The 24821-nt window shown below is 49.6% G+C and overlaps 1 protein-coding gene across 8 annotated transcripts in view; it reads right to left on the bottom strand.

The window, feature by feature from the left end:
• SLC39A11 (solute carrier family 39 member 11) overlaps nucleotides 1-24821 on the bottom strand; it is a 428283-nt gene that overhangs the window by 334794 nt on the left and 68668 nt on the right. For 6 of the 8 annotated variants that reach the window (XM_058705004.1, XM_058705005.1, XM_058705012.1 and 3 more), the window contains 2 exons: nucleotides 8280-8398; nucleotides 3594-3632 (listed from right to left, as the gene is read on the bottom strand). In XM_058705004.1, the coding sequence (XP_058560987.1) occupies nucleotides 3594-3632; nucleotides 8280-8387 (147 nt within the window). In that variant the 5' untranslated portion in view covers nucleotides 8388-8398. Of the gene's footprint in view, nucleotides 1-3593; nucleotides 3633-8279; nucleotides 8399-9539; nucleotides 9559-11957; nucleotides 12089-24821 lie in introns of those variants that run through there. The other 2 variants (XM_058705006.1, XM_058705007.1) reach the window with 2 other exon arrangements.

Here is a 24821-nt window from a genome sequence, read left to right as displayed (position 1 = left end):
AAAATGCTCTGGACCGGAATTTCTTGCTGTGGCACCACAGACGTTTTGGGCTGGGTAATTCTTTGGCGGGGGGGGGGGGGGGGGGGGGGGGGGGGGGGGAGGGGAGAGGGGGGCTGTCCTGTGCACTGGAAGGTGTTTAGCAACATCCCTAGCCCCTACCCGCTAGATATCAGTTGTCACAACTGAACATGCCAAATGTCCCCCTGCAGCGGGGGGTAAAACCGCCCCCCAGTTGAGAACTACTGTCCTGGCCAACAGAATGGCTGTGTTAGATACAAATTATTCCTATGATTAGTACAAGTGGTTATTACAGCTCAGGCCACCTGGGCTCTATTGCCTTCTCCCTAGTTTGGGGAAGCATTTATGAGAACCCACTACTAGTCACCAAGGCCACTGGTATTTCCTGAGTTTTGAGTCTCAACGGTCTCCCACAGCACACTTTTACTTTCCTCCATGCATCTGGTGACTTTCCAGAAGTTCCTCCTGTGGAACTAGCTCAAGGTCAATTTCAGAAAAGTAAATCCTATTTTCTTTAAAAATAAAAGAAAAAAGCACACACACGTAAATAATTTTTAGAATCTCTTTTTTTTTAACAACTACATTAAAAAACGGAAGTAAAACTATTTTATTTTAGATCCTCATACTTAAATGACCACAAAAGAGTGGCCTGATGATTTTTTTTCGGGGGGGAGGGAAAATTACATCTAAAATTTTCATGTTTCATTATGCTCCCAAATTTATTCTTACATGTCCTGAAGACTATTATTCTCTGCTTTTCCTTGTTTGTTCCCTTTCTTGTTTCATTTTGGTTTTTGCTTTTTGCTATATAAACCTTACAGTGGCTTTTGCCCTAAAAGAGCCACCTAAAACAGGAGACACAAATGCCTAGTCAAAAGCAGAAAGACAGTACAGAACAGAGGTCTTCAAATTCTGTATCTATGTAACCCCTAGAAGAATTTTTGAAAAACTAGGTACCCCCTCACTCCTTTTAAAGTTAACATTTAAAAGGTTTTCATCCTGAATTTCAAGAGGTGCAAAGTCATTTCCGGCATATAAATATTGATTTCTGTTTCATCAGTCAATTAATTATATCCACTGGGATCTAAACAGCATAGGGATTTGATTCCCACTCTTACTCTAGTGATTCATTCCTATAGCCACGGACACATATTTTATCCTCTTAAAATATATATATAAACATATGTATATATAAACTGTATGTTCATGTTTTACGTACTCTTCTGTTCACAGGCTACATCCTAAACACACAAAAAAGCGAACTCTTCTTGAAAAGTCCCAAAACTTACATCATTACTTTTTCTCCCAGGCTAAAATTTCAATTCTCTTTCCCCACAGAATTTTACCCTAAAGCAACTTCTGTTTTACGCTAGGAAGTCTATTAATGATTTATTTATCCTACTTCTTTGTAATATAAATGTCTACATACATTTTAATTTAATTTTTAGGAAAATTCACGCGAACTTAGGGCTCTAACTGCTTAAGTAACAATTTCCCAGATTGAGTTACCATTAAAATGATTAGTGGTAGAGAACAGATTTCTAACAACAAAAATGTAATACACTGTTTTACAATGACTAAACACTAAAAAATAAAATTTTTTTGGAAATGTGTATTTTCATGGATGAGCCCCCCCCCCGCCTTGTTTTTTCCATTCACTCATACATCCATGGACAAATATTAAGCGGTCATCACTAGATTAAGAGTTGGGAATCAATTTTGTTTCTATTTTTCTTGCCTTTTTCTTTCTTTTTTAAACATAAGCAAAGAGGAAATGTGTTCGCATAAAGAAAAGGATGGAGAAAATAGATACTTTGTTACAATAATGTCATTTTGTTCTCTGAATTTTATCCAAGTTACAGGCCCCAAATCCCAAAATGGTTTTTAAGCATCGCTCTGCAAACAATTTGATTAGATCCACAGTCAAAGGGCGAGACATGTCTGAACCACTTAAGGATTTATGCCCAGGGATCAGTGATTAGAGGCCTCACTTTCTCCACTCCAGCACCAACATCGCAAGCGTTCCCGCATTTACGCATGGAGATTTTGCCACCTAGGGACAGGGTAGTATGGCAAGAGTGCGTTTATCTTGTAAAGTGGGAGAGGGCAAATGCGGAAGGGGACTCGGGCAAGGAGCACCTCGGCCTGCCAGGGTGTCCTCACCAGAGTGGGTTTCAGGAAAGACAGCCTGTGGCCGCTGAGGACCTGGAAACGGATTTCGTGAACACTCTCCGTGCCTCTGTGCACCACCAGGAGGGCCTCTGTGTGCCCTGGAAGGTACACGGACCCCAGTCTGACGGCTGCTGACTTAAGCGACCTCTGGGAGACCCCACCCCCAGGCCAGTTTTTGCAGATCCCAGTAAAAAGGCGGCAAAGGAACCAAATCCTGATCACCCGGAAGAGAAAACCACGTGGTATGGGACTTTCGGTGTGACGAACACAACCGGAACATCCCACCACAGTATATGCGTGCCTGGGAAGCGGGCCCTGAACTCCCCAAACCCCAGGCTCTAACGCCCGGCTCACAGCAGATCGGGGAACCGGGGAGCAAGGTACACAGCCCCCCACCGAGGAAGCCATCAGCCAAATTCACCATGTGGGACACTCTACGGATATAAAAGACCCAGTGTCTCCAACAAATTACTGGAGAAAAAAAAAAAAGGGTTGTTAAGAATAAAAGGCACTTAAAAGATATAATCGATATGAAAATCTTGCTCAGCTGCTGATCCGATGACCCCTTTGAAAAACTGGAGGAGGGGCGCCTGGGTGGCTCGGTGGGCCAGGCGTCCGACTTTGGCTTGGGTCATGATGTTAAGGCAAGTGGGTTCAGGCTCTCTGCTGTGAGCGCCAGAGTGCGCTTTGTTTCCCGTCTCCCTCTCTCTGCCCATCCCCAGCTCGTGCTCTGTGTCTCAAAAATAAAATAAAAACATCAAAAAAAAAATTTTTTTAAGAAAAAAATGGGAGAAAATCTGCTGTTAGGTTACTTACAGCAAGGAGTTGCTAATTTGGGTAAGTGTGATGAGGGGATTATGTTGTAAAAAAACAAAACGAAACAAGCCATCCGGTTAGAGATGGGGATTTAACTTTCGGGTGAATTTACACGATGTCTTGGATTCGCTTTAACAAAATATTCCAACCTCTCAAGAAGGTTGGGGGAAGTCAGCAGAAATGTAATTAGCAAAACATCAGTAATGCTTGAAGCTGAATGATGGCTACCTGGGATTCTCTCCACTTTTTTTAACATGTTTGGAGATGTCAATAAAAAAAGGGCTTTTAAAGGGAAGGGAAAGAGAGAAAAGATATTTAGCGCCGTGGAGGCCCTTCCTAAAAACCACCTCATTTCACAAGTCCTGAGACAGCTGCCCTACAAGCAGGCCTCTCTCCCTGAGAGGTGGGAGCATTTCAGTAAGCTCGACGGTAAGTAGGGGCAGAGATACGAAGGGGCCATTAGCACCTGGAGACCAGAGAGATGCATCTAGGTGGCAGGAAGAGAGACTGGAAATACCCCCTTGGCACAGAAATGTTAGAATAAGCATGTCTCCGTTTTACATCGCTCCTACTGACACACTACTTACCCCTGCAGCAAAGCCAAGACTTCCATCCAAGATCCGCCTCTGAAAATATAAACAAGATGTTTCAGAGTCTGAGGGATGAGTCTGGGGATAAGAGGAAACCATATGATCTAAGAGAGACGCACGAATAAAGACTGGCCCGTGCCTAAGTTTGTCAACCTGTCCAGCTAGAAGCCTGGATTGGAACCTTTATCAAATGGGCCAAGAACCAGGGGGAAGATTTTTTTTTTTTTTTTTTTTTTTTTAGCCTTCCATCCATCCCACAGCCAATCAGAGTTTTTTTTTCAGTGGTGCTTGGCTTCCATTGACCCACGTGTTGTCTTTTACCTGGCTCTCCTGTGAATGATAACTGTAAACCTTTAGTAAGTAGCTGGCCTAAAAGATGGAAATTGATAAGTGTTGGTAGGGACCATGGGGACCAAGCAAAACTCTCCCACGCTGCAGGTGGAGGGACAAAATGGCACAGCCACTTTGGAAAACGAACTGGCAGCATCGAGTGAACTGGAAATGTACATACCCTACGACCCAGCAGTGCTACCCCTGAGTAGTGAAATCATCACCTAACAGGAACGCCTACTTGGACTCACCGAACACGTGTCCAGAGCAGCTCTCAGCAGCAGTACTTGTGAGAGCCAAAACTAGAAACTACCCGAACGCCCCACCAACAGTAGCATGGATGCAACAATTAGGATGTATTCACACAACAGAATACCACACGGCAATGAGAACACACACGACATATGCATGAATGGAGCCCATAATCAGGCAGGGGCAGGGGGAAACTGGAAAATAAGCAGAGTGGAATCAGCCAGACGCAGAAGAGCGCATACCATATGATTACTCCATTTATATAATGTACGGAAACAGAGAAAACTAATCTCTGCAGGCACAGGCTAGGAGAGGGATTGCTCTTGGCAGTGGAGGCTGGGGATGGAGGGTAGAGATTAGAAAGGATCCTGAAAGGCTGCTGTGGGGCTGATGCTGTTCTAGTTCTTGACCTGGGTACTAGTTTTATAGGCGATCGTGAAAAATCACCAAGCTGCACACTTATAAAATGGGCACTTTTTGAGGCACCTGGGAGGCTCAATCGGTGGAACGTCGACTTCGGCTCAGGTTCTCATGGTTCGTGAGGTCAAGCCCCACGTCGGGCTCGCTGCTGTCAGCACAGAGCCTGCTTTGGATCCTCTGTCCTCCTCTCTGCCCCTCCCCACTTGCACGCGTGCGTGCTCGCTCTCTCTCTCAAAAATAAATGTTAAAAAAATAAAAATAAAATGTGCACTTTTCTATATGCATCTTATATTTCCATTTAAAAATACTTGTTTAACTTTGTAGTCTAAGTTAGGAACAGAATCTATAGCCCCGTGAATACGTTACAGGCTGGTTGAGGTGATTACCCCAACTGCTCAGCCCTCTCCCACCTCTGAGCGGCTGGAGGTGGACGGAAAGTTTTGACCCCAGGAAGCCATACAAATGACATTTTCCTCTAGGCGTGCCATGACATAAGCAAAGTTGGCCAACCAAATAATTTAATGAAACCAGACAGATCTAATAAAGAAGTCAGGTAAAAAAATTATTCTATCAGCATTCATCTGGATCCTGAAAGGAGCAAAATTATACTTCTTAAGTTTTTCCACTTTCAGACATTTACTTCAAGGAACTAATCAGCTAGGTGCTCAAAGGTTTATGTTCATCACAAAAGTATTTCTAAAGACATTAGGAGAAAAGACGTAACAGTTGGGGAAGGGCTACATAAACTGCAGACCATCCTGACAACAGAATATTACACGCCCAGTTAAGTAACCGAAGTGATCAAAATAATCAAAAAAGCATTTAGGAATGTAGGAACAATGTTTATGATACCAAGTGAGGAAAACTAGTTGTAAAATATTGCATAAAATTTGATCCCTGTCATGTAAAGAAACATATACGGGTAAGTTAATGTATACGCGAATATAACTGAACTCTGGATGAACAGGTTCAGGGCTTGGAGTTTTTTTTTTCTGAGAAGCACCTTTTTTATTATTTCTTTAAGCTTTTTCATACGTTATGAGTTTCCTACAATTAAAATATATTTTAAAGCAAGAAAACAAATTTTGAGCGAAACTTTTTTTTTAATTTTTTTTTAATGTCTATCTATTTTTGAAAGAGAAAGAGAGCATGAGAGGGGAAAGAGCAGAGAGAGAGGGAGACACAGAATTTGAAGCAGGCCCCAGGTTCCGAGATGTCGGCACAGTGCCCAACGCGGGGCTTGAACTCACGAACCGTGAGATCACGACCTGAGCCAAAGTCGGACATTTAACCAACTGAGCCATCCAGGCGCCCTTGAGGGAAGAGACTTTTGAGAGCAACTGAGGAGGGCAGCGTCCGCGTGTCTACTATCCCAGGTGACCCTCACTGCGGCCCCCACCTTAGCCGAATGGAAGCTGAGGTGTGCTGCGGGGACCAGAGCACATCTCTGTGAACTCCTGTCTCTGGCCACCTTTGCCTCCCAACGCCGTGCCTCCCTCCACTTTTCATGCAATCTGCCTGTGCAGAAAGGGTGCCTGTAGCCCACCCACGCCTGCTACCTTTGCAAGGTCCTGCTTGCAAGGCTGCTCCTTGGCTGGCTTCTGGGAACGTGGTGCTTGAACTGCCCCCTCCATTCCCTGGTAAGGGTGGGTCAAGGTGCCTATGCTGGTTTCCAGACAAGGTCGTGGATGCAGGACACCTGCTTTCCTTCTGCAAGTCTGGAATTTCGGCAGCATGCACTGCCTTCATGAGCACCCCTGGTACAATCCTTGGGGCTGAGGCTCCACAGGGTGCCCTGGGCGGACACATCACGCGTGTGTTAACTGCGTTTTCCTTGCTGGGGGAAGGAATGTCCTCGTTGGGCCCCTCACAGGAGGCAGGGAGCATCAAAGGCCTGTGCACGGATGTCCCCAGACTCCGCCTATATCCTTCTCCTGCTGATCCTTTCAATGTTAAACCTTAGCCATGAGTACAACTATATTCTGGGTGCTGTGGGTCCTTCTAGTGAATCACCAAACGTGGTGACATTCATGGGGAACGTGCCTCCACACAGAAGTCTTCAGCAATTTCTCCTACTGACTTCGGTGATTATAGTAACACGAGACAAATTAGGGGCTCTGAGGCTCCACAGCAGAAGGGGGCACCTCGGTGAAGAAGGGAAGTCACCTGTTTCCTCCCAAAGTGCCCCCAGAGCATTGGCCCGGGCCACACAGGGCTCTGGGGCCCCATCCACCGTCGTGCTGCCGTTCACTCAGCCCTTAGCAGGGCAGCACGCCCAGGGGCGACGCAGACCTCTCCTCAACGCAGAGTAACTACGAAGATACAACCACGGGCTGCCCTGCCCTAGAAGGGCACAGAGACAGGACCCCAGAAAACCTGGCGTGACTGTCGTGAAGGAGGAGGAGGTGACCTGGGCCCTCTCCTCTGCCACCTGGGTGTCTCTCATTCAGGGACTGGGTTTTGAAAGGTTTCACTACCTGCCAAGGGCAAGCTGGGATGCCGGTGGTGTGCGTCTCATAGGCTCCAAACCTCCCACTGAGGAGAGGAGGGGGAGGGCAGTGGGGAAGTCAGAGCTTACCTGACAGCAAACACCCGTCTTACTGGTCTCTAACACAAGAGCGTCTGGCTTGCCAACTTCCTAGGCTGTGTTTTCCTTTCCAGATCCGGCTCACGGCATGTTTAAATGGATCTTAAATCACTCCCTCGCTTATCACGCCTACAGTTTCTAAGGCAGTCTGTGAAGGGTGCAGGGACTTGACAGTTCCTCAAGATAAAGATGGGTTGACCACTCCAGGCCTATGGACCGAGGGGGTCAAGGGCTGGGGAAGGGGAGGGAATCTCAGGTATATGAGGTGGGCTGGGGTTGTGGAGGAGTGGGGAGGGGTATGTGGTGTGTGTCGGGGGGGAGGGTGTGAGTGGGAGTGGGGGGGCTGTGTGATACATGTGGGGTAGTTGAGGGTATATGGGATGTATGGGGTGGGGGCATATGAAGAGATAAGGTGTGGGCTGGGAGGATTGTGGGTGTGCACATGGAGGGGCGGGGGTAGGGGAGTCTGTGTGGGGTATGTAGGAGGAGTGTAGGGTATGGGGGTGGGAGAATGTGGGGGGGTGGGGGGTACAGGGGTGCACGGGGTACGTGGGGGTGGGGTGTGGAGGCACCAGGGTGAGTGAGGTTGCTGGGGGCAGGGGTAGAGGATGCACAGGGGTGAGGGGTGGGGTGGAGGTCTGTGGGGGCAGGGGGAGACAAGTCTGTGTGTCTCCATCCCAGAGAGGGTCGGGGAGAGAACCAAAAGATGGCATCAGTGAGAAGGGGAACAGATACCCTTCCTTTCCCCAGGGCTTTTTCAATCATCCCAGCTAGCTCAAGGACACAGGGCGGGACGGCTAACCCGCCAAACTGACCACCTGCACCAGGACTGAAGGAAACGAGCCGGAAGCTAGAAACCAGGCAGGAGCTAAAGGAGGCTTAATAACTGGGCTCCCTTCCTCCTCCCTTCACACCAGGAGGGGAGCGGAAGCCGGGTAGGGAGAGGAGGAGGGAAAAACGGGACCTAGAAAGACCACAGGGGTGAGGAGGCATGGCCAGTGGCCTTCCCCGGGGAAACCTGCCCTGTGTGGTTTCAGAGCTTGCCAAGAGCCCCGCCCCCTGCAAACTTCAGAACCCAAGCGATGCCAACTCACCTGTCCGCTAGAGAATATGAACACGAGAGCTGCCCCAGCTGCCGTCAGCCCCCAGGTGAAGAAGGTCCCCAGCAACGCCTGGAGCACAGAGTTGTGGCCTTGGAGCATGCTGGATCCAGCTGTGTGCAGAGGAGCAAGAGGGGGGTCAGCCGCCGGCAGCGCCTTTCAGGGACACCTGCACGTGCCAAGGTGTCCTGACACCCTCCACCTGGGCCGGCCCACGATCTGGCTTGGCGCTATGCACCTTTCCGCCCCGCCATCCCTCAGCGGCCTCAACGACCCGGCACAGACCCGGCCTCTTCGTCCAGCCCCACACGTATCAGAAGTCATCTAACCCTGCACGCACAGACCTGGGGACACCTAGGGAGACGCCAGAGGAGCCCACGGAAGAGCTTAGGACATTGGGGAGATAGTTCCAAAGAGAAGAAGTTCATAAAATGTGGATTATTCAGCGGGGAGGAAGAGAGCACGAGGAGGGTCTGATTACAGCCTTCTGGCACATCCTACTCCGGCTGCCCTTGCCCAGCATCGGTTCTGTCTCCTCCAAATACAGGGGACTAACTCAGATTCCCTCTTGAAGCTCTCCCACCTAAGTCCTGACCAAACCTTCAATGGCTCCCCATGGCCTGCCAAGGGCATACCCCACCGACTCTTTTACCACTACCCCACCCCCACCCCAAACTCCCGCTCAACTAGTCATTTGTGGCACCTTCAGCAAGTCCCAGATGGTCCTGCCTCCAAGTCACTCTTCATCGGGTTCCCTCTCAGAATGCCTTCCTTCCCTCGTTCCAGCCAGCAGACCCAGAGCACCTTCTAACGCCAACTTCGACCCCTCTCCACGCCTATCTCCATGCATACCTGCGGTGCTTTCTTTGTATGGACTCACCTCCTATATCTTTTACATCATTAGTTGCTTGAGAACAGGGATGATACCTTTTCACACCTGGCACCCCTATGAAATGGGGCTTCCTGGCATCCAAAAAACACTCGTATTGAAAAGGGCCAGCTTATGGGGCGCCTGGGTGGCTCAGTCGGTTGAGCGTCCGACTTCGGCTCAGGTCATGATCTCACGGTCTGTGAGTTCGAGCCCCGCATCGGGCTCTGTGCTGATGGCTCAGAGCCTGCAGCCTGCTTCTGATTCTGTGTCTCCCTCTCTCTCTCTGCCCCTTCCCTGCTCATGCTCTGTCTCTCTGTGTCTCAAAAATAAATAAAAAACATTAAGAAAAAAAAATTTTTTAAAAAAGAAAGGGGCCAGCTTACCTTGATGGGACACTCAGCAAGGACAAGGAGAGGGAGCTAGAAGAGGGAGCATTTCCCTGTCAACTGAGAACACTGCCAATGAAACGGAACTCACACTACTGCCCACCAAGGAAAGAAAGGGAAGTACCATTCCTTCTTGTTTCCGCTCAGCGGACCTCCTCTAGACTTGAACATGTTTTAAATTCTAGCTCTGACACGATAGGAGATCAGAGTCTTGCTGTGGAAAGTTACAAGGCAGAGAAACCCATTTGTTAAAAAGCCCCGTGTTCCGGTACACAAACATCAGGGCTCAGAGCCTCATCTCAAAGGGCTCATTCAACTGCCCACCGGTCTTCCAGCTCCCACAGGGCTGGACACGACCCCACGGGGCTCAGCCCAGCCAGGTCCCAGAGCTCTGTGAGCGCGGACCAAGAGCTAAAGACGCTGACTCTGTTAACCCCGTAAGGAAACCGTGGCAGAGGGTGGACGGGGCCCTTATGCCAAGGGGCTCAGCAACGTGGATAGGACTCCAACCTGGGAAGGCTGTGGGTCCCCAGGTGAGCCCAGATGAGCCCAAGCCCAGCTCCCTTGCCAGGAAACCTCTAAGAGAAACAGCCTCTATGGATTCAGACTGTGTCTAAATAAAAACTCAGGAAAGGGAGTGCCCCCAAGAAAGAAAAAATAATATATTTTTTAAAAAACCCACCCATTTACATACTTCATCATGTTAGGCCCCCCTAAAATGAGTGGTTTGTGTTTCTCTGTCAACCAAGACATCTGGATCATTACCCCCCCAACCTTCTATTTCTGGCTGCTTGTGGATAAAATTTAAAACAGCGTTTGCAAAGAAAGGCACACAGCTGTCACCCCTTAGTACTTATCATCTAACACAGGTCATAACAAACAAACAAAAAAATAAACACAAAAATTTTTTTTTCAGTACTGAATGTGCCTTTTAACAGCTACAGAGAAGAGGAAACCACACACATTTGCCAACAGGCCAAAGTCAACGTGGACTTTGTGGGTTCGCCACCAAGAGAGCTCTGGGTGTTCCGGGGGTGGGGGGGGGGGCGCCCTGGTTTGAGGGACAGCACTATCCCAGCCTGTCTGCATCTACCTGAGCACCCAAGATAGAAGGGAAAGGATCAGCAAGGCCAAGCACGCCCTTTCCGTCCCAAGAATCACAGCATTTACCACTGAAAATGCAAACCCGGTGGCCCTGGAAGTTTCTTCCAGGTGCTGTTTTAAATCCTCACTGCTCGAAGGGTGGTCCCCCTCGGGAGCCAGTTAGAAATGCAGGATGTTGGGCCCCACCAGGACTTGCTGAAACAAGACTCTGCATTTGATCAAGTGCTTTGAGGGAGTCTCACACCCATTAAAATGGAAAGCATTGCTCTAACCCTGGCGCTTCTAGGAGGCCCAGAGCCTTGAAAGTGACTTGCCCTGCCCTGCAAGGGAGGGACCGGCAAGACTGGCACAGAGTCCCAAGTGAACGAAAAGTTTTCTCCAATAGGTCGGCCAGTAAGTAGCACCTTGGGAACAGGGGCGCCAGTCCCAGCACCGCCCGCGATGGGGCTCAGACTTCCTTGTGGGCCGGATGTTAATACATAAACGTGGATTAATTTGCAAGAGGGAGGATTATTCTCTGCCCTCCCCAACTTTAAAGATGTGTGCACACATTCTTCTCCAGCTGCACAGGAGGCTCCCTGACTGATACAGGATTTCTTTTCTCTCCCTCACTAACCTGTTGCCCTGCCTCCCAGAGCCTGCCTCAAGGTATTGATGATGTTGGAGAGGTGGGAACAGCATTTAATGAAACTGCACACACACACACACACACACACACACACACACACACACACACACTGGCTCCACGAGTTGAATCCAGCAACGGGATTCAGGCTTGGGCGATGGGATAGTGGAAAGTTCTCTGATACCTCACTGCTCCAAGTGTGGTCTGGGGGCCAGTGACCCCGGGGAAAGGTTACAAATGCACATGCTCAGGCCGGCTGCACCGTCACCAAATGTCCAGTCAGGTTCAAAAGGCCGTGCTGCTCCCCAGGATGAGTGGGAGGGGACGCAGACTGCCCCGCCTCTGCTCCCCCCACCCCCAGGGCCCCAGGGACACCCCCCACACACACAGCCGCACGCCCACCACGAACCGCCGAACAAAGAGGATTTGGTGAACCACTGTCAAAGGAAGGCAGGTCAACACCCTCCAGCCGACCGGGCCAGGGGGAAGAGGGGGCTCCGGGCACCCCTCCCCTCCTCTGCCACCTGCCACAGCCATCCGGCTTCTCCCCCCGACCCCCTCCTCTCCCCGGAGGGCACCGCCTTCCAAACTCCATTTTGCCCTTCCAGGTCCACACTCTCCTGAGGGCCCCAGACCCCGGGCCTCCGGCCCAACCAAGGCGCTGAAGGGAGAAAGAGCTGACTCACTACGGTGCCCTCTCAAGCCCCCACTCCACTTCCATCAGCCCCGCTGCCGCTGGCTCGGCCGGCTCCTCTCCCGAAGTCACTTCCTGCTTCCCTCCCGGCACACGTGTCCCTCCAGCCGCCAGGCCCCTCCCCGCCGGCTGCGACTGGCAGATCCCGCCTGAAGAATCAATTCTCTGGTTCACAGCCCTCTGCAGGCTCGGGAGCAGATGGGGCGGGTGGAACAGAGCCCCGAGGCCAAGCGGAGAACATTCTGCTTGTACAAGCCTCTGCGGTCTCCTATGAAGCCGCAGAAACCACGGGGAGAGAGCGCCTTGTAACGTCCCTGATATCGTTTATGTCACTACACTTGGCAGCTGAGTGAGCGGATGGGGGGGGAGGGGGGAAGAGGAACCTCCTGGTATTAACATCGTTCTCTGAATCAGTGGCCCTCAATCTATAGCTCCCATCAGAATCAGCAGGGAAAATGTCAAAACACAGAATGCAGGCACCCTGCAGAGGTTCTGGCTCTGCCAGTCTGAGCGGGGACCGAGATTTTCTGTTCTGAACTAAGATTTGTTGATGCGCTGGTCCTGGGACCACGCTTTGAGAACCATTGCTCTAGGTCAAGGGCTTTGCTTCCCAGGCCTTCTATGAAAAGACCAGCGGGGGGGGGGGGGGGACTCCTGGGGGGCTCAGTCAGTTGAGCATCCGACTCCTGATTTCAGCTCAGGTTATGATCCCAGGGGTCGTGGGCTCGAGCTCTGCAACGAACATGGAGCCTGCTTGGGATTCTCTCTCCCTCTCCCTCTGCCCCTCTTCCCTGCTTGTGCTCTCTCAAACAAAAACAAACAAACAAAAACAAAACAAAACAAAAAAACAGGATGCCCAGTTAAATGTGAATTTCAATTAAAAGACAAATCGTGGGGGCGCCTGGGTGGCTCAGTCGGTTGAGCATCCGACTTTGGCTCAGGTCATGATCTCGCGGTCTGTGAGTTCGAGCCCCACGTCGGGCTCTGTGCTGATGGCTGGGGGCCTGGAGCTTGCTTTGGATTCTGTGTCTCCCTCTCTGCCCCTCCCCAGCTCATGCTCTGTCTCTGTCTCTGTCTCTGTCTCTCTCTCTCTCTCTCTGTCAAAAATAAATAAACGTTAAAAAAATTATTTTTTAATTAAACATTTTTAAAAATAGGGGCGCCTGGGTGGCTCAGTCGGTTAAGCGTCCGACTTCGGCTCAGGTCACGATCTCACGGTCCGTGGGTTCGAGCCCCGCGTCAGGCTCTGTGCTGACAGCTCGGGGCCTGGAGCCTGTTTCAGATTCTGTGTCTCCCTCTCTCTCTGCCCCGCCCCCGTTCATGCTCTGTCTCTTTCTGTCTCAAAAATAAATAAACGTTAAAAAATAAATAAATAAGTAAATAGTAAAAGACAAATCGTGTTTTAGCGTGTTTCCTGTGCAACATTTGGGACATACTTATGCTAAAAACATATTTCACCTTCGTTGTTTACCAGAAATTCTGATTTAACTGGGTGTCCTATGTTTTGTCTCAGGAACCTACCAGAGGGTGACCAGGTCAGAAAAACTGTTCATAACTACAGTGCCACACACCAGAGGATTCAATAGGAGCTGGCATCTTTTGTCCAGTAAAAAGCTGTCATCCACGTTGAGGGTGGCACCACATTTGCGCACCGTGTCAGGAAATGAGATGGCCTGGTGACTGTAGGGGCTCTCTGCCCTCAGGAGATTCTCAGACCCAACAGAGAACCAGGCCAGGTGTCTTACTCAAGAAAATACCACTGATCGGGGAAGGGCTGGGGGGTGGGGCGGGGGCTGGCTTCAACAGCTGCCATTTCTTGCCTCACAGTTCTAGAAACAGGAAGTCTAGGATCGGTCCAAGATCAAGGTGCAGATTTGGTTCTTGGTAAGAGCTATCTTCCCGGCTTGCAGACAGCTGCCTTCTCACTGTCCTCTTGTGGAGGAAGAGAGATCTCTCTCTCTCCCTTCCTCTTCTTATAAGGCCACCAATCCTATCGCATGAGGACCCCCACCCTTATGGCTTCATTTAAGCTTACTTACCTCCAAAATGCTCTATCTCCAAATGCAGTCATATTGGGGGTTAGACATATGAATTTCATGAGTGGAGCCTTCCTGTGTGGGATTAGTGTCCTTACAAAGAGGGCCCTAGAGAGCTCCCTCACCCCCTTCCGCCGTGTGGAGACACATGAGGAGTCCGCGACCCAGAACAGGTCCCTCAGCCCCACCACGCTGGCACCCCCTGATCTGGGATTTCCAGCTTCCAGATCTGTGACTGATCAGTTTCTCTTGGGGATCAGCCACCCAGTCTGTGGTGGTTGGTGACAGCAGCCCAAATGGGCTGTGACACTCCATTTAACAGATAAGGAGACTGAGTCTCAGGAAAGCTCTGTCGGTACCCCAGGTTGACAGGGTAGTGTGGGAATCCAAGCCCAGCTGACTCCAGAGAGGGCACTCTTCCTGCATCGGACATACAGGGTTCACAGGACGAACTCAACACCCCGGTCAGCAGAGCCTCGGGCTGACCTCAGGCTGGGTGGCCAACCCCCAAGAAACAAATCTCAGAATTTCCCCCAGTGAACCGTAAACACACACACACACACACACACACACACACACACACACACTAGCAGGCACTAATGAGAGGCGGGGTGTTAGGCAGGCTATGAGGGCTGCCTCCCAAGTATCTAAAGGCCATAAAACTAAGTGATGTTGACAGTCAGCAAAGGAGCCTCAGGGCAGCAGAATGGTGGCCCTTTATTGTGGCTTGACCTGGGGAAGCAAGCTGGCAGGGCCTCCCCCTTGCAGCATGGGGGCAGAGTGGAGGTGGGGGTGGGGATAGTGGCAGTGTCTGCAGCCGAACACCACGGGTTGGGGGACGTGGAGAAGAGCTACGAGATGGGCACAAAGGATCCAGCCCAGTGGGTCCTGGGTCTTTCCTTCTCTACCCCTTCTTCCCGCTTCCCCTTCTCCCTCCCTTGCTGTCCGAGATCTTGATTTCTCTTAGGAGGTCATAGAGCTGACAGCCAAGAGGAATCTCAGCCTGGCACATGAGTTTCCTTGGACAAATTCCCCAGCCCCTCCCAAACCCTCCCAGCCTCAGGCTCCCCATCCTAAGACAGTGACTGGAGTGTATCACCCAACGTCTAGCCCAACCCCCATCATGGCAGCCTGAATGATTATCTCTTGGCTGTCTCTCCTTCCTCCCTTCCTTCCCTCCTTCCTTCCTTCCTTCTTCCTTCTTTCCTTCCCTCTTTCCTTCCTTCCTTTCCTAACTTCCTTCTTTCTTTCCTTCCCTTCTTCCTTCCTCCTCCCCTTCCTTCTTTCTTTCCTTCCTTCCTTCTTTCCTTCCTTCCTTCCTTTCCTAACTTCCTTCTTTCCTTTCCTAACTTCCTTCTTTCCTTCCTTCCTTCCTTCCCTTCTTCCTTCCTCCTCCCCTTCCTTCTTTCTTTCCTTCCTTCTTTCCTTCCTTCTTTCTTTCCTTCCTTCCTTTCCTAACTTCCTTCTTTCCTTTCCTAACTTCCTTCTTTCCTTCTTTCTTTCTTTCCTTCCTTCCCTTCTTCCTTCCTCCTCTCCCCTTCCTTCTTTCCTTCCTTCCTTCTTTCTTTCCTTCCTTCCTTTCCTAACTTCCTTCTTTCCTTTCCTAACTTCCTTCTTTCCTTCCTTCCCATCTTCCTTCCTCCTCTCCCCTTCCTTCTTTCCTTCCTTCCTTCTTTCTTTCCTTCCTTCCTTTCCTAACTTCCTTCTTTCCTTCCTTCCCTTCTTCCTTCCTCCTCCCCTTCTTTCTTTCTTTCTTTCCTTTCTTCCTTTCTTCCTTCCTTCCTTCCTTCCTTCCTTCCTTCCTTCCTTCTTTCCTTCCTTCCTTCTTTCCTGCCTGCCTGCCTTTACTCAATGCCTATTTCACAAGCCTCTGATCCATGCTAGGCACTCTGTGGGACCCCGGTACTCCAAGATCAACTGAGCACCTAGGTTGCAGGAAGTGGAGAATGTTCTAGGTTTACCACCTAGCAGACCAGGGCACATGTCGTTGCTGATAACTGCCCAGAAGCCTCAGAAGAAAAGGGCCTCAAGCTAAGGTCTTGTGATTTCTTCCTCAGACTAAAGTAATATTCATTTTAATATCAAAATTTCTAATTTTTTTCTTAAAGAGGACCCTTAAAATTGCATAAACTTCAGAACCCACGAAACCTAATGTGCCCTGGGTGCATATTTAGAGATTTAAGCTGGAAAACCAATAGCTTCCTCTGGTAGGCAGAAGAGGCCCACGTCCTCCTCGTCCCTGAAACCCATGAATGGGGACCTCCCACTGAAAAAGGGTATTTGCAGCTGCGGTTGAGCAAAGGAGCTCGAGGTGGGGAGATTACCCTGGGTTCTCTGGGTGGGCCGAGCGTCATCACAAGGGTCCCCACAAGGGAAAGGACGGAGGCAGCAAAGTCAAAGGAGGGTAGGAGGCATGAGGATGTGAACAGAGGTCAGGGCAAAGGGATGCCAGCGGCCTCGAGAAGCCAGAAAGGCAAGGAAGTGGATTGGCCCCCAGAGTCCCCGGAAGGAGCACAGCCCCCACCAGTACCTTGATCTTAGCCCTTCTGTTGGCCCTTCTGACATCCAGAATTGTAAGATGAGAAATCTGTGGTGGTTCAAACGACAAGGATTTCCGTACTCTGTTTCTGCAGCCCAAGGAAACTAACACACTTGGGTTTGCCTGGAAGCATCTGATTTCACCGGTGCCTTTCTCCGGTGACACCGTGAACCACCAGGACCCGCACTCGGCCCCTGCCCACCGTCATGACTAGGCAGGACAGACTACACAATTTGTAGGGCCTGGCACAAAATGCAAACAGGGGACCACTTATTCAAAAGGTCGGCGGAAGAGTGCCGTTAAAACACTCATTAAGGGGCACCTGGGTAGCTCCGTCAGTTAAGTGTCAGACTCTTGGCTTTGGCTCAGGTCATGATCTCAGGGCTTCATGGGATCAAGCACCTGTGTCAGGCTCTGCACTAGCAGCTTGGAGCCTGCACGGGATTCTGTGCCTCCCTCTCTCTGCCCCTCCCCATCTTGCACTGTCTCTCTCTCTCTCTCAAAATAAAATAAATAAGCTTAAAAAAAAAAAGTACTAATTAAGGGGCACCTGGGTGGCTCAGTCAGTTAAGCATCCGACATCAGCTCAGGTCATGATCTCACGGTTCCTGAGTTCAAGCCCCACATCAAGCCCACATCGAGCCCCGCATCAGGCTCGCAGCTGTCAGCACAGAGCCTGCTTTGGATCCTCTGTCTCCCTCTCTTTCTGCCCCCCCCCCAAAATAAACATTAAAAAAAGGACTAACTAATAAAGCCCTTCTTTTCTTCTGCATCTCTCTGCTCACTGAGGACTCCAGGGTCCCAGCAGATTTTGCTTACAAAACCCAAGTTCGGAGATAAAATTATTAGGAAATCTCAAGATGGTGACAGCAGGGCATTAAACCAAGTGCAGAGCCTTTCTGAGCACGAGACCCTACACTCCCAAATCGGTCTCACGCCCATGAAGCTGGCCCTGTCACAGGAGCTGGGATGGTGGGGCCAGACTGAAGAAGGTCATGATGTCAAAATTAGGAAATTGGGCCAGGGTGGGTTATCCAAAAAACAGAAGTCCCCAGAGAGATTGGGAACCAGGACGTTCAGGGCAGAGGAAAAACATAAGTGACAGTCCAAGGTGCTCGTGTCAGGCGGCTTGGGGAGGAGACACGGGCAGTCCCAGGAGACTGCAGAGAGGGGCTGGACACCCTGCTGGAGAAGCCTGGGACTTGGAAGGAGAAACTCCAGGAAGGATGAGGCGAGGCCAAGGGAAGAGCAGGGCCATCTTAGCCATCAGAAGCTAGTGGACCGGTATCTGGGGTCCCCAAGTTTTCCAGCAGCCCATGAAATGGGTAAGCATTGAAAAAAATATTAGATTTTTAGCTCAATAAGAAAAAAACCCTGGAAATTTAAATTAATAAGTGTTTAAATGTCTATAAAACCTTGTTAATTGTTGACTTTGGTGTTCATAAAAATTTAATTGCATTCAAATAACAATCAGAGATTAGCTTTTCTCACTTCAGGAGAATTTCTAAGTATGCACAATAATGGCCAAGAAATCACAGCCGATCATAAATTAAATCAGCCTGGAGCCAAATGATTTCCAAGGCAAAATTATAAAAATCTTCCTGATTATTTTATGGGGGAAAGAACATACTTAATATGGATTGTGGGAGCATTTTAATATATGCTCGGTGCAATGTGGGATGAGACCCCAAAACGCAGGAGTTCTCTGGGGGCTTGCAAAGACCCTAAGAGGCCCCAGGGAATGGGGAGGGAGGCAGGGTTGCAATAAACGTTATTCCTCTCTCCAAGCAGGAGCAGAAACTAAAGTCATCTCACTAGCTGAGGCTCATAGAAGCCCGAGGATAGGGGTGGACGAAACTTTCCAGAGAGGACGGTGGTTTCCTACTGTCAAACTGTCAACAGGACCAGCCAATCAGGAGCCACAGTAGATGGGATGGTGGGAAGGGAACCCCCTCGCGTGCAGAAGGCAAGAAGGTGGGGAGGTGGTCTCTCAGCCGTCCGTAGTCAGAGAGAGGAGCAGACCTCCAAGTCTCTCCAGGTCCCATCAGACCAGATTGGGGGGCGGGGGGGCAAGGCCGGGGCTGGAAATGCATGGGTGCTGTGCGGAGTCATCCGAGAAGCCCCATGTAGTGCATTGAATGGTTGCCCCCAAAGATAACGTTTAAAATTTTTAAAAATTTATTTATTTAGAGAGGAAGAAAGCATGCAAATGCATGCATGAACAGGGTAGGGGCAGAGAGAGAGGGAGAGAATCCCAAGCAAGCTCTGTGCTGTCACCCCGGAGCCCCACTCGGGGCTCGACCCTACAAACTATGAGATCATGACCTGAGCTGAAATCAAGACTCAGATGCTTAACCGACTAAGCCACCCAGGCGCCCCAAAAGATACCTTTAAATCCTAACCCCTGGTGCCCGTGAATGTGACGTTATTTGGGAAAAGGGTCTTTGCAGGTCTGGAGAAGAGGTCATCCTGGATTAACCAGGTGGTGCTACATCCAGTGACACGCGTACGTACAAGAGATAGAGGGGCAACGAAGACAAGGACACGGGGACAAGAAAGCCACGTTAAGATGGAGGCAGAGCCCGCAGTGATGTGGCCACAGCCAAGGGGGACCAGGAGCCACCACCAGCTGGATGGGGCAAGGAAGGATTCCCCGAGGGCCTTCAGAGAGCGTGGCCCTGCAGCCCATTTTCTGGTTTTGTGGCCTCCGGAACTGTGAGGGAATCCATTTCTTTTGTTTTAGGTCCCCTAGGCTGTGGCATTTTGTCTCGGCCGCCAGGGAACAATACACCCTGAGTCCAAATGTTTCTACCACGTGCAGGCGGGAAAGCCCCCAAGCGCCAGGAATTGCCCCTAACACAAACACACGATGACCCCACCCTCCCCATCCCTTTGCTGCTTGGGCAGACGGGGACCAGCTCCCCAGACATCTGACCAGGCTCTCCATTTTTCTGAAGGATCCATCCCTAAGTGAATTCATGCCGTATTTTCCCGCTAGCCTTTCTGCCAGATGGGCCAAGATTCCTGTCTCTTCCATGCCTGCCCCTCCCCCCGCCAATCCTCCCACCCCACCCCCCATGACAAATCACTGTAGGGAAACCTAACTCATCCTTAAACACATCACTTCAAATTTCTCCCAAAAACCATCTGTGAAAGGTGAACAAAACCAATAAAACACCCCCCTAGCCAAAGAACCTTCTCAGACACCTGAGTTCTTGTTCAGTAAAGCCCTCCTTTGGCTCTGTGAGCTTGTGCACCACAGCACCACAGCATCCGTGTGGCCACGAAGGGAGGTATTTGTCATTTAAGCCAGGTGTGCCCTTGGACTTGAGGGCCTGACAGGGTGTCAGCAGTGACGCAAGAAATCAAGGAGGAAGCACGCAGGCTGGTTCCAAGGAATCGGGGCACTGCTGTTTGAGCTCCAAGTTTTTCTTTGTTTGGTTTTGTTTTGTTGTTGTTGTTGCTTTTGCCAATAACTCACTGGGCAATCTTGGGCCAGCTCTTTCCTCTCTGAAACTGCCAAGTGTAAGAGCTGGACCTCAGGTGACCTCTGAGGTCCCTCCTATGCTGAACGTTGATTCTCTGCTTAAACTGCCAAAGCAAAACAGTGCCAGACCACAAAACTGGCACCAACACTTTACCAAGCATAGCTGAGGCGTTCTTTTGTGCCAGAAAGAAAGAAGAAAGAAAGAAAGAAAGAAAGAAAGAAAGAAAGAAAGAAAGAAAGAAAGAAAGAAAAAGAGGGAAGGGGTAGGGGAAGGGAGAAAGAAACAGAAAGAAAAGAAAAGAAAAGAAAAGAAAAGAAAAGAAAAGAAAAGAAAAGAAAAGAAAAGGGGGAAGGAGGGAGGGAGGAAGTCATCTCTTTGTGCTAAGGGGGACTTTCTCAACCTAACAGGGAGGTAGACCGACTTCCCAATTCAACTTCCACTGTTGGGGCTCTTATCAGTTGACCAATGTCCTGTCTCCCTCCACCCCCGAGATTCACATGTTGGAGTCCTAACCCCCAGTCCCTCAGAATGGGACCTTATTTGGAGATGGGGTCTTTACGAAGGTGATCAAGTCAAGGTGTGATCATTAGGGTGGTCTCTAACCCAATGTGACTGATGTCCCTATAGAAAGGAAATCTGGACACAGGGACACATATACAAGAAAGACGACGTGAAGAGCCACAGGGACAAGACGGCCATCTGCAAGCCCAGGAGAAAGGCCTGAGTGGATCCTTCCTTCGGGCGCCTCAGTAGGAGCCAACGCTGCGACACCTTGATTTCAGAATTCCAGCTGCCAGAACCGCGAGAGAGTACATTTCTGTTGTGTAAGCCACTCGGTCTGTGGTGCTTTCTAATGGCGGTTCCGGGTAACACAGGGTGGCACGTCACTGTGGCTTACACCATAAAATTCAGCGCTGGGAAGCCCCTCCGAGAGCTTCTGGTCCAAGCCTCTTGGCTTCCCGGGTGGCCGCACAAACCCTGGGCCGGCAGCCGGTTGGTGCCAGAGCCGGGGCTGGCCCCCACATCTCCCATTGGCCCCAACTCCCCCACATTTCACACTCTGTGAGTCCTTAGTCATCCTAGGCTGTCGGATCAGAGTCCCAGCCTCGCAGCTCATCCAGGAAAATGATTATTGGAAGCAAAACTACAGGGACATGGGTCAGGATACCAGAGCTAACAAAAATGGTTCAGGTACTTCCCAGGCATTCTGCGAACAGCTGACTTTCCCATTCCGTGTCTGAACACATCCCCGAATCAAGAATACTGTAGTTGTTTTCATAGTAAGATACTACGGAAATTCAAAATACTACGTAATTGAAACTTGACACAGATTCACGCTGGCCTTTTACCTAAAGTCATCATAATTGGCAACGCTTTTACAGTCTGGCCGCATGTTCAGAAAACCTCAGTGGGGACCTACAATAACAATACAGACAGAAAGCCTTCCACATGAAAGGCACTCGAATAAATCATTTGCCTAATTAAACAGAATGATGGAACCCTGCATTTTGCCCTGTGCCCCCTGCTCCTGCTAATGAGGGTGGCCCATCAGTAGGATTTCTCAGGAACGCGCTTAATAAAACCATTTAAATTATAGGGAGAAAAAGATATGGATCATCTTAATGTTCAACCAAAGGATAGTTAAATTACAGAACATAAATGCAGTGGAGTTTTACGCGGTTAGTGAACATGATAAAGATCATAGCAACATAGGAAGTATTTATGATATCATATTTTGTGAAAAAAAGCAATAGACAAAAAAGATGCCATTTTGTTATGACAGTAGTAAAAAAATACACAAGGAACAGAAGACTAAGAAGGAAATTCATACAAATTAGTTGGGGCATCGGGTGACGAGAAGGTAGAGCGTTCCCCCTTTCTATAATGCTATGTTCCTTTTATAATTTAAAAATATTTTGGCGGGGGCTCCTGGGTGGCTCAGCTGGTTAAGCATCCGACTTCAGCTCAGCTCACGATCTCACAGTTCATGGGTTCAAGCCTCACGTCGGGCTCTGTGTTGACAGCTCAGAGCCTTTTTTGGATTCTGTGTCCCCCTCTCTTTCTGCCCCTACCCGCCCCCCCCAAAAACAGATAGATAAACAATTACAAGTTTTAAAAACATATATATAATTTAAAAATATTTTGGTAAGGTATAAAAGAAGATGAATACAGGAAACAAGTTGCACTGAGCTTAAATCATAATGTCTAAAGCCAGTAAAGACACCCAACCCAGGTACTACAAAACCTCAGCACAAGACCATCAGTCCATAAAATAGACTCTGTGCTTGTGTCCAAAGGCACCTGGATGTTTAAAACACCCAGCTCTTTGGAAAGCCGGGTGCCCTTGAAATTTTCCATGATAGGGGCGCCTGGGTGGCGCAGTCGGTTAAGCGTCCGACTTCAGCCAGGTCACGATCTCGCGCTCCGTGAGTTCGAGCCCCGCGTCAGGCTCTGGGCTGATGGCTCGGAGCCTGGAGCCTGTTTCCGATTCTGTGTCTCCCTCTCTCTCTGCCCCTCCCCCGTTCGTGCTCTGTCTCTCTCTGTCCCAAAAATAAATAAAAAACGTTGAAAAAAAAAATTAAAAAAAAAAAAAGAAATTTTCCATGATTGATTTTAATCAATCATTTCCAAGAATTGTCTGCACCTCATTAGCTCTTCAACAGGCCAGCTGCAGAATGAGGTAGTCTCTAAGTGATGAGAGCCAAAGGCCCAAGGAAGGTCCCTCCCTCCTTCCCTCCCTCCCACATGCACACGCTCCTGCTCCTCCCAGAGCCCCCTGGGGACCGCCTGTCACCACCAGGCGAGCCTGTCACACTCTCGCCTTCCAGTTTCACAGACAGATGGTTGGCGGGGCCACGGCTCAGACAGAACATCTGAGCCCTGAGGCTCCCACAGACGGGTGAGCTCCCACTGCCCACCGGAGACCCCGTTCCTCTGGTCATCCCAAATGCTCCCCAGATATTCCCAGGGAAGTACCCACAAGCACAGGGCAAAGCGGTCAAAACTGACTCTCCTGTTCTCCTCCCACCAGCTCCAGAAAAGTACAAAAAAGAGGGGCTTCCTGCAGGGCCCCCGACACATACCCCGCTGCCATCAGGGGCCACATGGCAGTTGGACTTTAGAATGTTGTCTCCTGAAGTGCCTCCATCTGGGGTTGAGAAGGCTACGCTGAGTTCTTCTAGAACCTTCTATGGCCACAGTGGGGAAGCACTCTCTGGTCCATTTTAATACCAAAGTCTACTTTGTGTTCATTTTAACGAGCACTGGTTGTCCCATGTGTAACCACCTCTGTGCTAACTATAAGCCACCTGTTATGATTTTCCTAACCCCATCCCCCCAAAAATAGTTTGAAAGAATTCTGCCTCCAAGCGATGTTAAACAAGGGTTAATTATTTTCCCCATTTTTAATCCCTTCAAGACACACTGATGTAACTACTAATCAGAGCTTCAGATCAATATAAGATACCAGAGCTGCAGAGCTAAGTGGCTGTCATTCCAGCCAAAAGCAAAGAAATTGGATTTTAATTTGCCTTTGCCTCGTTTTGGCCTTTGGAAATATTAATAATTAATAAACATGATACTAGGCAGTCCCTTCAAGCTCAGGAACCCCAAGCTGCGAATCACAGCTGCAGAATAAATGAAACACATGGTCCTCGGCATCCAGAAACCAGGAGAACAACGTAAACACATCCATGCAAAACAGCTAACTATGTGACTTGTCCACTGCTGTTCTAACACATATACAAATTAGGTTTTTCAGCTCCAAAGGGAATTATAATGAATGTGTGCTATCCCGCTGGTGAACAGAGAAGACCCTTAATAAATATTTGTCAGATAAATGAGGGATGACCTACAATATTTTAAGACTCTTAATTTTTACAGTGCATACCCCCAGGCAAGATTTCCAGAACAGGATCTCACGGAAACCCCCAAGGACAAGATTAATCAGAGAAGTAAGAGCAGCTGCTGGTCCCAAGGACCGATGAGGCTTGAGATGATAAGGCTGGCCAGGGGTTTGGGGAGGAGCTCACCCTAAGATAATCTCCCCACTGTAAGCGCTAATTCATTCTCTGCTCTTGGAGGCTTTCCCATCCTCGAACCCTCATTGGTCCATACCGGGGTTACTATCAGTTGGAAAGCAGTGTCACCCCCATTTCATGCCCAAAGTCCTAGAGCAGAGGTCATTAAGGGCTGGGAGAGAGAAGGGCATGGTAAAGGCGGGATCCTTATAGAACAGTGAGGGATGGGGGTAGGCAGAGAGGAGAGGAGAAGGCAATCATGGTGGGGAGACCAGCTTAAGCAAAGGCCCAGAGGCAGGAATTAACCAGAGTGTCTGGCCAACTACACAGAAATTGAACAAACCATCGTGCGGAGCGTTTAGATGATGAGCTTACTGAGTCTACCCTCATCCACCTGCGAATCCACATCAACACAGACTCTCCACTCCAGCCAGCATGGTAGCCCTTAATTATATCAAATCTCAGAACTTTTCATTGTTTTTAAGTTTATTTACTTATTTTTTCGTGGGGAGGGGAGGGCAGAGACAGTGGGAGAGAGAGAATCCCAAGCAGGCTCCACCCGGTCAGCGCGGAGCCCAACTCGTGGCTCGAACTCACGAACCGTGAGCTCATGACCTGAGCAGAAACCAAGAGTCAGACACTTAATGGATTGAGCCCCCCAGGTGCCCCTCAGACCTTTATAAGCCGTGTGTATCTGTTACCCACTGGAAATATGAGCTACTTATGAGTTTGGAAACATCTCACGCTTTCTTTCTACCCACCACAAAACTCAAC

Source organism: Neofelis nebulosa, chromosome 16 (genome assembly GCF_028018385.1).
Source record: "Neofelis nebulosa isolate mNeoNeb1 chromosome 16, mNeoNeb1.pri, whole genome shotgun sequence".
In the NCBI taxonomy this organism is placed as follows: Eukaryota; Metazoa; Chordata; class Mammalia; order Carnivora; family Felidae; genus Neofelis; species Neofelis nebulosa.
This window is presented reverse-complemented; position numbering and strand designations above follow the sequence as displayed.